A 12,585-nucleotide genomic window follows, 5' to 3' on the forward strand; every position below is an offset into this window, starting at 1 on the left:
TTTTTAAACTCCAGGAAGATAGTGCGACTTGTGATTGCTATAGCTGCATCCACTGTTCCTAGGTTTTTGGCTCCTGGGAACTTAGACTAATAACTGGAATCCAAGACCGACCCCTCTTTATTCAGCCCTGTTACTTGTAACCTGGCTCAGATGACTGATAAGTAATAAACTCTCCACATTTTGAAGTTCCTTCCTAATCCCATTCAGGTAGGGATTGATTGGTGTTCACACTGGCACAGAAGCGTTTCTATCACTCGCACACATCTTTCCTGTCTAATGCGACAGCGGATTGTTATCAACCCAAATGCTGTACCTTCCTCTGAATCCCATTGTGGTTTTAGCATCAATGATACCTCTCAGCAAGAAGTTTCCAGTCCTCTTGATTGTGTAAAGCTATTTCCTTTTAGCACTTTTACTTCTGCCACCAGATTTGTGGATATATTCTTGTTCTTGTGTTATGACACGGGGTAAATTGGAGTGCTAGATTAAACTTTTCTGCCTCTGGTTATTGGTCTGTATCAGTGGTGCTCAAGTTTTTACTGTGGGGGGTCAGAGGTTTAGTGTCTGGTTGCCTGTGGGCCTGATCTGGGGCAGGGGGTAGGTGGGAGCCTGATCTGGCCATGTAGAGGGGGGTAGGGGAGGTCCACTGGGGGGGAGGGGGGGGGTGTCTCGGTGCCAATCTGGCCCTGTGGGGATTAGGAATTTGGCAGTGGAGAAGGGGTGGCAGTATTAATTGCCACTGCTACCCTACCACCATGCCGTGGCTCTGTGGACTGGATTTGACCTGTGGGATTGAGTTCCTCTGGTCTGTATCTATTGTGTTCTACTTCAGATTTCTTTCTTTTTTTTTTTTTTTTTTAAATCTCATTTCTAGCTCTTGTAGCCAGAAAGGTAACTATCCTGTAGTGAACCCAGTGTGTGCTGATGTCTGGCAAGGGCTCAGAATACAGGAGGGAACTTTCCAGGCACTTCCCACCACTAAGAGCAGTTCAGCTGCAGCAGCAGCACTGGGCATCCTGCAGCACATGAGCCTCGTGTCCTGGCTGCTCAACGCTCCTTGAACGGGATGTGAATGTCTGTAGTGGTGGCTGCTGGACAGAAAAGGGGGTGAAAATTACTGGGGGATTTTTTTCAGTACTTTCAAGTTCAACCATTCATGCAAAGGTTAATTCTTCTCATTTTTAAATTATTTTTACTTTTGCAACTTAAAAGTATAAATACTTGTATTCGGTTACTTGGAATTACTAACGAAGAATTCTTTCTCTTGGTATGAAGCAAGGATATCATCCTTATGTCAGTTAATTTGTTGGAGTTGTGGGGGGGGATATAAAATATTTTTGCTGCTTAAAAGATTATTAGCTTAAAAATAGAGTCCTATCAGCTATACATTTGTCTTCTTACACATTTAATAGATCTTTTATGTTGCTTTATTCTTTATGTTTCAATTAAGTCTTAATCTCTCTGGTGCCAAATAGATTTTTTTTTTTTTTAATACAATAAATTGCAGTAAAATGCAATGATACCAGTTAATCCTTCTTGGTTGTCTTCAGTTTTAAATGGTTAGCTATGGAGTCAGTTATAAGTTGGTTTTGTTCTTGCCTGGACATCCAGACAGCATGTTTACTTGTAACCAGCTAACCCCCTCTGCATCTCTTTGCGTGGCAGTTCATTGCGCTGTTGAGTCTCTTACTTGGGTGCAGGGTTAACATAGGTTTTCCCTGGTGGGAGCACTTTGCAGCAGCTTGTAGCCCATGGCCATGTAATCCTTATGCTTAGAGACAGTGTTTCTGAATCCTTTGCACCCATGAGATTCATGCATGTTATGTCCCACTAATTTATGTTCTGTTGTTACCTGCTGGCCTGCCCAGCCTGACCTCTCCCAGACATGACGCTGCATGCCCTTTCCTCCTCCTTTCTGTTGCTATGTGCAGTACCAGTTTCTAATTCCTCCTGTTTTATGTACAGTGGGAAAGAGCCCCCTGCACATTAACCCTTAGCCCTCTTTACACAATAGTAGGAACTCCTTTGAGCCCTTCTCTGGTCCACCAGAGGAGGAGCTGGGAGGTTCAGTCTCTGAGTTAAGCTGGAGGAACTCATGGAAAATTAAAAAACTCAGGGCAGTTTTGAGCTGTCTCCTGAATCCACTGGGGACTGGTGCTGATAATGATAATGAAGCTGAGCATTTTTTTTATGCTGTGGGCGTCAGGGTTCTGCCCACACCAGAGCTAGGGGAAGGGATGCCACGGAGAAGAGTGACTGTAGTCAAGGGAAGAAGAGACCCCGGCAGTCACCTGCAAGCAGGGGAAAGGGGTTGGGAAAGAGCAAAAGTTAAGAGCTGGGTAATTTCAGCATTACAGCCAGTGCTGAGAGAGGGTAAGTTTTAGTTGGGAATGCAGGTAGGGTGGCAGAGTTGGTCCGTATTTGAGATCTTGTGGGAATAGGGAACGTTGCCACAGTTTTGATTTCCCCAAACTGTAGACTGTAGCCCACACAAAATGGTATGTGGTGTCTCTGTTTTACACTGTCCCTTACTTGGCTTAATAAAATGCCTTTTTTTTTTTCTTTTTCCAACAGGGTCATGTTGGAACAACTGCAACCAAAAAAATTGATGTCTACCTCCCATTGCATGCAAGCCAAGACAAACTACAGCCAATGACAGTTGTGACGATAGCAAATGCCAAGGTGCATGACCTGATTGGACTAATATGCTGGCAGTACACGAGTGAAGGACGGGAACCCAAACTGAAGTAATGCTCTTTCTTTGCCACCTCTTGATTTCTAATTTTCTTTGCTACAACCATTTTTGCATAATAAAATGGATTTCCATGCCAATATTTTTTACAGATAAATCTTACAGGAACCACCTACACATTTATCAATACTTCCTTGTGAGCGATACACACGCATCTATATCTATTTCTCTTTCAATTAAACTACTGGGTACTCTGTAATGCTAAACATATGAAGCCAGGGATGTGTAAATGAATCATCATTTCAAAACGCTCTGTGTAAAAATAAGATAAATTGCACCACTCTTAGTGTCACTGACAGTTTCTTTACTTTATGCCTGACCTAGTTTTTGCACTGCTGCTTAGTGGTTCAGGTACGTCACTGGTGCACCAGGTAGGAACAATCTGTAAACCTGCTTGAAGAATAACAGCAAGTGGTGTGCAGCATCTCAGGGTCTCTTTCTGCCCCTGGCCTGACTATCTGATTAGTAAGAGCAAGGCCACATCGCTGATGTGAGCTGCCACAGTTTTGTTTGAGACAGATTATGGATCTGTATAACAGATGACTAAATTATGTATGAGTATACAAAAGAGGTCAGAGTTAAGGTTGCAGGGTTATTGGTTGTAGCCATCTTTGTCTAAGGACATAGGTGGACAAGGTTTTTGAGTCGATGTGACTGCTTTTATCAGACCAACTAAAAAGTTGGAAAAAATGGTCTTTGCAAGCTTTCAAACACAAACGCCCTTCTGGCGTAAGGAGACTTTGGAAGAGTCTCCCTATGCCTGAAGAAGGGTGTTTGTGCCCAAAAGCTTTCAGGGTTAAGGTTGTGCACACAACTTTAATTTTATTCCCTCCCTTTAAAAAATGGCACTTTGCCAACATAATTCCCTTCTATTGTAGTAATTTGTGGAATATTTGCACTGTAAAATGTGAAACATATATAAGCTTTTAAAAGAATTGATTGTATGTGGGCTAAGTGTCTAAGATGCCTTATCCTCTATGTAAGTGTTTTGAAGACGCCACTAAAAGGAAGATATGGATATTGGGAACGTGCAAAATTTATCATAAAAATTTAGTTTTACTTGAAATTTACTTGAAGACTGCTTTATTCTTTAATTGAGACACCCCTTTATCATAAAACAGACCTTTTATATTTGCTAGTAAAACTTTCCTCAATCACCCATGCAATAAAAAAGATCAAAATATACTGTTATGCTTAGACATTTTTTATGGCTTCATCTATCAATAGATTTTTCAATATCTGCTGTAATCATTGGTTACCTCTTTGCTACGAAAATGTCTGCTTCTAAATTTGTGAAACTGAAAAATAGATTTGGTTTGTCACACCAGAGTACTTGCTCCTTTTAGTAAAGGTAATGGTTTTGTGATCGGTCATACATGTTCCATGAAATAGTTACTGCATACCTTCTTAACTTGGGTACCTTTGCTTTTAGAAGCCTCCATAGAGTCTGCAGAAATACTTACCTTTGTGTTTGTTGCATCACAAGAGGTCAGAAATAATTAGTTAATATAAGAGATTCATCTCTGGTGCAAAGGAAAGATCATCTAATTGATGCTTTTATTTGTCAAATCAATCAAACTTTCAAATTTGCTCCTTGTTCCTGGATTTCTCAGGAATATTTTTGTAGTCATGAGTCGTGTGTTTTTAGAAGTGAGCTGATAACTCGGTAGGTTTGTCTCAGTAGCACAGTTGACAGGACAATGCTCGCTGTGTCTGCGGCATTAAGAATTAGCTGTGTTCATGTAGGATCCCTGATTGCTAACCGATTTTAAGTTGTGGATGTACAACAGCATTGGAAGGTAAGCCATCTCAAGGACCAAGTGTTTTGTAGATTGTTGTTTTGGCTCCAGAGTTTCTTCTAGTTGTGCGAGAGAATAGATGAGATATTGAGACCTGTGATGTATTACACATCTCAGCATTCTGACACTGGTGGAGAAATGTAGGAGTAATTGCAGACGCTGTCATTCATTTGCCATTATTAATCACCATTTTCTGTTGGTTAAACTTTTGTTGATCACTTGGGTGATTTTTGAGTGTTGTTAGTCTATTTTTAAATGTACAAGATGCAACTAATATCTGAGTCTCTGGGCACACTTTCTCTTGGCACATGGTACACATCCCATTGACCAAAGTAAATGAGTACAATATCCTATAAAACACCAACCTCTGTTTTGGGGGAGTGGTGTGAAGATCTCCCTGAGAATGGCGATGGCCAAGAAGGGTATTAAAACATGAGCTGACCCAACTGCAGGCAGATCAGTACTAGAGGGAAGTGTTGCAGGTCATTGGGACACTACATGAGGCAACTGAGAACTTGAGCCCCGGTGTTCAGGGAAAGAGGCAGAGTCAACATTTCCAAGTAGGTTTTATTTAATGTGAAGTTTTCCTTTGCTTTCTTGTTTCCCTAGTCCATTTTTGTCATCATTGTTTCACACCTTTCCACAAATGAGGATCCATTTAACTCCAGGTTAATTTCCAGAATTCGTTTCTACATCAGGAGATTCAGATAACTTATATTGTATAAATTGTATATTCTACTTTCTATTCTGCAAGTTCTAAATCTAGTCGCTTTACAGATGAAAAACCATCAGGGTCAGATAGAAGAAAGCATTTAAATATACATGGGTTAAACCTACTTCTTATTTCATATCTAAGAATACACAACGTAGCAGGCATAGCTGCTAATAACCTTAGTGGGGAAGAATGAGGAGGAGGTAGACCTCTGTCTGGCTTCAGGAGAGTCATCACTTTCTTTCTCCTGAAATGCAGACTCATGAGTCCACAATGAATGAGTTGTAATTGGGAGCTTTGGGAATGTCCTGTGTCCGCGTGGCCCTGCCACTTCTGTGATTTGGTGTCTCTCTTCAGTGTCTCAAGACAAGGAAGCCTAAATGGAGCTAGCAACCCTGTTCCTGGCCTCTTGTGTGTGAACTTTGGCGTCCATAATCCGCCAGACAGTCCTGTTGCTGACTGGTGATGGATGTGCTCTGGCGATTCCACTTTCCAAAAGCCTGTGAAAATAAACTGGGGTACAGAGACTTTTAGGATCCACACATTTATTTTAGAATACTAAAAACTGACAATTCTGCATTCACTACAGTAATGTCTTCCATTATTTTGATAAAGAAATCAGTTTCAAGACTTTTCCATTTAAAGAGAAATTTTAGTCTGTCGTCTTAGCCTAGTGCATGTGAATTTATACATGTAGTAAAAAAATCTATAAATGTATCAACTGGATTTGTTTTTCCATAGTTTATGCATAGAGGTACTTCCTGAATATAATGTATAGCTTGACTAATTAATTATTAGAACCGGATCTATGTTGTTTTGTCTCTTCAGATAGAGGGTACGTTTTTAATTTTTCTTTTTCTAGAGATAACCTATATCTTTAATTAAAACAAAAAGAAAAGCAAACATTTCTTATATGGACTATAAAGAGCATACTCTTATAATGTTTTACTCATTTTTTTTTTTTCTTAAATTGAGAGCCAGAAAATTTGGGTGCATCTTGTATTTGAGGGCATCTTAAATGCTTTGAAGGAATTCTCTCTCATGGTGTTAATACAAGCTTTTAACAAACGTTAGAACAGTTGTGAAGCAGTAGTGTGTGTAGAGCAGGTTACATTTCTCTCACTCTTAAGGTATGTGTTTCCATAACATTACGTCTGAAAAAACCTCAAACTCTGTATTGTCTCACTAATATCTTCTTATTTTTCACAGACAATAACATTTATTTCCTGTTATAACACATGTACAAATAGATGCAGATCAGCAGAGCTCAGAGTTGACTGCACCTGTGTTATTTCTCAAAAGCCGTGTTCCCTGTTTGGAGAGACCTAGAACACCTTCAGTAAGACATGATCAGCTTCATATGCTTTCAGTATAGCAGGGCACATAGAGAGTGGGATAGGGTTTAAGCTCTGCCACTTCGGCACTTGGGGATTTCTTTCTGATCATACTACACACTTTCTCATGCATGTGTGTGTGCATCTCCCCCTTGCTTCAGTGGGAATTTTGCACATGCACCAGGTACAAAAGAGATGTTTTAATGTTATTGCTAGAGCAGTGGGTGTACGTTGCTTGCATGTTGGGGGAATTCTGCCAGACACATAGGTCCCAGCTCCAGGATTCGCGGTCGGAGTTATGGAACATGTAGGTGAAAGAGCAGGGTCAGGCAGACCTCCAGGCTGGAGCGTGTCATGCAATGGGATGATCTTTTAAGTAGTTTTTAAAAAAGGACACTGAGCGTGCAGAACTGTGTTATGTGTGCTGCTGGAAATCCCGAGTAAAAGTCCTCCTTTAATATCTAAATTGTTCTAGCATATATCTAAGTTCTGTGCCCGTGCTACCACGCATCCGTTTTTCTAAGTTTTACTGCTCTGTTCCTGAAGAAGTTAAAAATCGGTTCTACAGTGATGTATCAAATACTTCACAGGAGTCCAAGGGCTCATAAAATTTTCTTTAACAGCATTGCAGAATTTACAAAATTTATAGTGACAAACATTGCTGGATTACTTTCTTGTTAGTCATTCGTTTAACAAATTTACAGTTTAGATTAATATTAATATGTCATTATTACCTGTTTTGTATAATAAATATCTTAGTCATGACTCTGTGCGTATAGATCACCTGGACCAAGCACTCTCAATAAGCACAGTTGCAACCAAAGGTTTGTGAATTAATTGAGAAAATTGCAAATCAGGTAGTCAGCGAAATAATTCATTGTCACATCCAATCAATAAACTTTGTAAATCAACTCATTTAGTTCAAAAAATGATCTATATAGATCAAGCGACCAATTAAACAATTAGCATACACTTTGCAATTAATTAATTTAAGCATCAATCATGTAATTAAAACTCCAAATTTAAACTGCAGAGTTTAGAAACATACTGCCATGTGAACATTTAGGCTATATGTCACGCCTCTGGAACAAGTCAGAATGCTGGCAGATTTCTAATAAGAAAGAGTACGGATTTATAGCTGAGAAATGTAAGCGTTAGTGCTTAGATTTTAATATAAGAAAAGCTGATGTGCCATTTTTATATTTTGTTTATATAAAAATACATGTCTCCCGATTCTAGCATGTAGAAAGAAATCGGTTTTCCTTTTTTCTCTCACAGCATGTGTCTGAGAACTTGGGCAGTATTTAGTCCCATGCAGTACTGCATAATAATTTTAACTGCTTTAATTGATTGGGCTGTGTAGGCGTTAAGAGATGTTTTTTGTGGTTTATTTTCCACTGTAATAACTTTGGTTGTTGAACACATCTTTGACTTTTCATGTACGTATTTCCTTGACACACGGTTGTTGCGCTGTTTACATATCTGAGTGCACGCTGCACCGTTTGAGCATATCCTGTTACAAAACAATGCGCTTTTTCACACTTGTTAGAGCTAAGACTGAAGGAAATAGAAACTGCTCATTCAAATTTCACTGTAAAAATTAACTGTCACATAATTAAACACATTTGCACTGATGGGAAAAATATTGCTGCCATTTTGGCAAGTCTTAAAACTTTAATAGCGTTAGATATATTTTAATCACCGACTTGTCATTGTTTGCTTACAAATCTGCTAATGATCATATGATACTGCTCTGCCTTGTTTGGAGGTTTTCTTTTCACCCTACTATCACATAATTACTTTAGCTAGAGAACCTAAGGCTTGAAACTGTGGATAAATACGCCTAATCAGTGATTTCTAAAATATATTGATTTCTACACCACAGGAGCCTGTTGGCTCATTGTCGGTGGCATTTAGCAACTGACACTGGGCCACAGAAGTTAGCTGGCGATGGCGCTTCCCTCTGGAATAATTCTGCTCTTTGTTTGTTTCAGTGACAATGTCAATGCCTACTGTCTCCATATTGCTGAAGATGATGGTGAGGTCGACACAGACTTTCCACCCTTGGATTCCAACGAGCCCATTCATAAGTTTGGCTTCAGCACTTTGGCACTGGTTGAAAAGTACTCGTCTCCCGGGCTGGCAGCAAAACAGTCGCTTTTTGTTCGAATGTGAGTATTGACACCAGCTTTCTAAATTATCTTCACATCTAGGCTTATAGTCTGTATCCCAGCACACACTCCATTCTGCTCTTATGCATTTGAATTTATCAGAAGTCACGCCCTAGGTATATTTGAGATTTTTCATAAGTCATTTCTTTTGCACGTCAAATCTTGTATGGGTCATGTGAGCAGGAAATCTAGTTTTCATTTTAAACTTGTCTCGTAAGTACTATAATACCTCTCTTTAATCCTAAAACCAGAATCTTTATGGTTCTAAAACTGCAGAAAATATACCGTGCTGCTTTGTGCAGAAGTGTTGCATGCTTTTGTTGCTGAGAAATACTTTGTGATTTGGGGGGCTTTGTTTTTGTTTTTCCCCCAAATACCTACTGAGCTTGTAATCTTCAGTTCCTTTTGGTCACACCATTGTTTTGCAAAATTACTCTTTTAGCTGAAAGTCTAATGTGCCTGGACTAGCAAATGAAATGAATGCACTCTTATGTAGAAAGTAGCTGTAAGAGAACCAGGCTTCTTGAGTCTTGGCAGTACTTCAGCTTTGGCTTAGCACCTAATGATGTAGTTAGCTCTACCTCTCTCATGTATGGCTTTTTGCTCCTTCCAGAAAGAAATCATTTAAAACAGTTACTTGGACCAGTGCATCTTAGCTGCTGTATCTTTGGTGTAAATACCAGGTCAGTTACTACAACAACGTATTAGTTTTGCAAGCCAAAATATCTCTAGGTGTTTGGCCCATATAGATATAAGTACTAATGTACTGTAAGCATAGTTTGTGGGAGTAAGTGCCAATATATTTTTCCTGAATATCGGAAGGATTTATATTCTTTTGGCTCATGGAAAAGACCTATGCTTCCAGGCCGTAGGGTTGCTTCCAGTTTTGAGTGATCCTAATGGGGGGAAAAAAAAGAATTATTTGATTTAGTTTTTGTACACACTGTCATGTGCACCTATGAATATCCCATCCAGAGATTTTCTCAGGAATCCACCGTTGTGAGCCAATACCTGTTTTCCAGGATGGATCCGAAGTCTCACTTGTCCGCAGTGTGTGCAAATTAAGTCTTCCTTGAGAAGCAGCACAGTTTGCCTCCCTCTGGTACTTTGCTTTAATGGTAGAGGCAGACTGCCCTGGACTCCTAGTCAAGCCGCTTTAATTTCTGCCATTACTGCAGGAGGGTAGAGTGAGAAGTCATAGTATTGTCAGACTCCTGCTTCTAAAGAAGATTTCTACAAGTGGTGCTTGTGTTGCATTGTGGGGAGAGCAGAAATGTTTTTGGCTTCCTTCTCACTATCCCAGTCCGTACGTGACAGGTACAGGAGTAGACCTCTGAGCTCCTCGGGAAGCCAAGAAGAGGGCTGAGGTGTTCCTGAGACTGAAAAGGTTGCATTATTTCATCTTGGCTCAGCTTCGCCACACTTGCATGTGTTTCCACAGGGTCAGGGTTTTAGAGAGGATATGGTCACCTTGAATGGTGACATTTAAAAAAAAAATCTCCTTTACTAATGTTTGTGTGTCTTTCCAAGAAGCTGAAGAGCAACACCTCCAAATACACTTGGTGTTTCCCTCCCCTTCTTTCTGTGCACGTATCTCCCATTCAGCTCTCTCTGGTCTCAGCTTTTCCACTCCTGATGTTAGTAACTCCCTTGTGTGAGGCCTGGGTGATGCGATGATGTTGGTGACAGCCAGAGACATGCATGGGGGAGATGTCACTGGGCCAGAAGTGCAACTGGCCACCTGCAAAACCGTGCTCGTAGCTGTCCACAGAGCGCTGTGAAATGCAGGAATAAAGAAATGAAATGGGGGCTGAGGGGTTTTTTGTCCTGTCATGTAAATTCAGGTTTCTTTTTACAATAGCAGCTACAAACTTCTCAGACACGGATGTGCCTCTTGACGTTGGCAGTGTCCTTTTAAACAATAAAGTCTTCGTGACCTTTAAAAAAATCTCAGTTTTTAAATTTGCATTATTTTGAAGTGCAGTATTATTCTAGCTCATGAAGTGTGAGAACATTAGAGTACAGTGAAAGAAAAGCCAGTGCCGGTATGGGTGTAAATTAGCTAGCCATTTGCTTGAGTCTTGGAGAAGCAACTGTGTTTTTTCTTTTCATTCTGTCTTAATTGCAAACACTTTCATTGTCCATAGAAATGGAACATATGCAGTCTGCATAATTTAGTATTCGTAAATCTGACTTGATCTCTTTTTTGGCAACAGTTACTGTCTGGAGAGAAGAAAACCGTTTTCTTTGTTTCTGTTTAAAACAACAGAAATAATCAAATAAGACATAAATATGGAAGCCACTCATTGCCTACCTTAAACTTTAAAAGGTCAGATAAATCAAACATGTATATTTGTACTCTGTAATAAGCGTTGTACCTGCACAAATATGCTGCAAAATTCATGAGATTTCCTGGTGTCGTTCCAATTGAATTTTCAGAGAAGTGTAATCTTCTGCTTCTGCCAGGTTGGAAATTGCTGGCTGAGTAAGCCAACATGTAGCAAATCAAGATCTCGGTCTCCCACTTGCAGGAAACCCAATGGAAAGGCATGGTCTTTCTCTACCAAGGTGGCACAATCCAAAATTAAGGCGATTTAAAACAGTGGTTATTTTAAGCAAACTAGACATAACATAAACATTAACATTGTTCAGTTTGTATAAAATGGGAAATCACACCCAATTGCAACTTTAGATTAAAATGTCTAATGAATTAATTTACAAATCTTGTCTTTTTTAAATGCCACCATCAAGAAGAGGATCTTTTCTTAACTTAAAAAAACCCTGAAATATGAAGCCTTGACTGCTGCAGCAATGTCACTGGCCTTCTGTGGAACTCTGCGCTCAAATGAGGTGCTCTCAGCCTTTTTGGAGTCCAGGCACCCCTCCACTGCTTTGTTCAATGTGCAAGGTCCCCAGCTGAGAGCCACTGTTGTGTTCAACGTACCTCAGTGGTTCTCAGCTGGGTGCTCTTGCCACCAGGTAAGACTGCCGTGTGCCAGCAGCAGAGCCAGGTGCAGCTGCTTGCAGCCTCCCCTCCACCTTCCACGAGCAGCCTGGGCTCTGGGCAAGCCCCTGTCGCCCATCACCATGCCTGGGTGGCTCACAGCAGGCAGCAGGGAGGCTGCAAGTGGCTGCACCAGGGTTCTGGTCCCCACTCCCACTTTCCCCATCTCTTCTGTCTACAAGGCAGGGGGTTGCCATACCGATTAATCACATAAGTGTTGTAATTACAACAGGTTAAGTGGGCATATTTTAAAATCAATATTTATATCCCTAGTGCCCACAAGTCTTGTAGTGTTGAAGCTCAAGTTTTATTTTTATTAAAATCAGTCTTTGTTACATTTTTTTTCATTTCAGGTCAAAATCATTTCAGTGTTAACTATTCAGGTGTTCAGGCCAGTGTTAAAGTAAAAGGCCCTAATTCTGCCTTTGATAGCAGGGAGACCATGAGTCTACACAGATCTGTTCTAGCCAGATCTGTGTAGACTCCCCGCACTGCAGGGTGGCCCAGCAGTGCCCTGTATCCTCTACAAGGCAAGATTAAGGCACAGCTGGAAATGCAGCAAAATGGATGGGGAGAGCCAAGAAGCATTTGGTCATCATTTATTCCATGCTTGGAGTATGTTTAAACGTTCTCTGTTTTAAAAAAAATGGGAAATTGCACTTGGCATCTCTGTTAGAACATGGACTGAGCAAAGACAAAACTCCTTTCGGGATAAGATAATTCCTGGAAACGAAAAACAAGCTGTTTTGTAGCTCAGAAGGTCCAATCTGTTGCAAAAATGTTGAAGATTGTATCAAGTAATGTTTCAGTAAA

The 12,585-nt window shown here is 40.3% G+C and overlaps 1 protein-coding gene across 2 annotated transcripts in view; it reads left to right on the forward strand.

Moving 5' to 3' along the window:
* The window catches only part of MAPKAP1 (MAPK associated protein 1), a 135,332-nt gene that overhangs the window by 61,695 nt on the left and 61,052 nt on the right, over positions 1-12,585 (forward strand). For both annotated transcript variants that reach the window (XM_090022890.1, XM_090022891.1), the window contains exons 5-6: positions 2,575-2,747; positions 8,592-8,768. In XM_090022890.1, the coding sequence (XP_089879016.1) occupies positions 2,575-2,747; positions 8,592-8,768 (350 nt within the window). The remainder of the gene's footprint in view (positions 1-2,574; positions 2,748-8,591; positions 8,769-12,585) is intronic.

This window comes from Crocodylus siamensis, chromosome 11 (assembly GCF_052110815.1).
Source record: "Crocodylus siamensis isolate JL-2025a chromosome 11, ASM5211081v1, whole genome shotgun sequence".
NCBI classification, from domain to species: domain Eukaryota; kingdom Metazoa; phylum Chordata; order Crocodylia; family Crocodylidae; genus Crocodylus; species Crocodylus siamensis.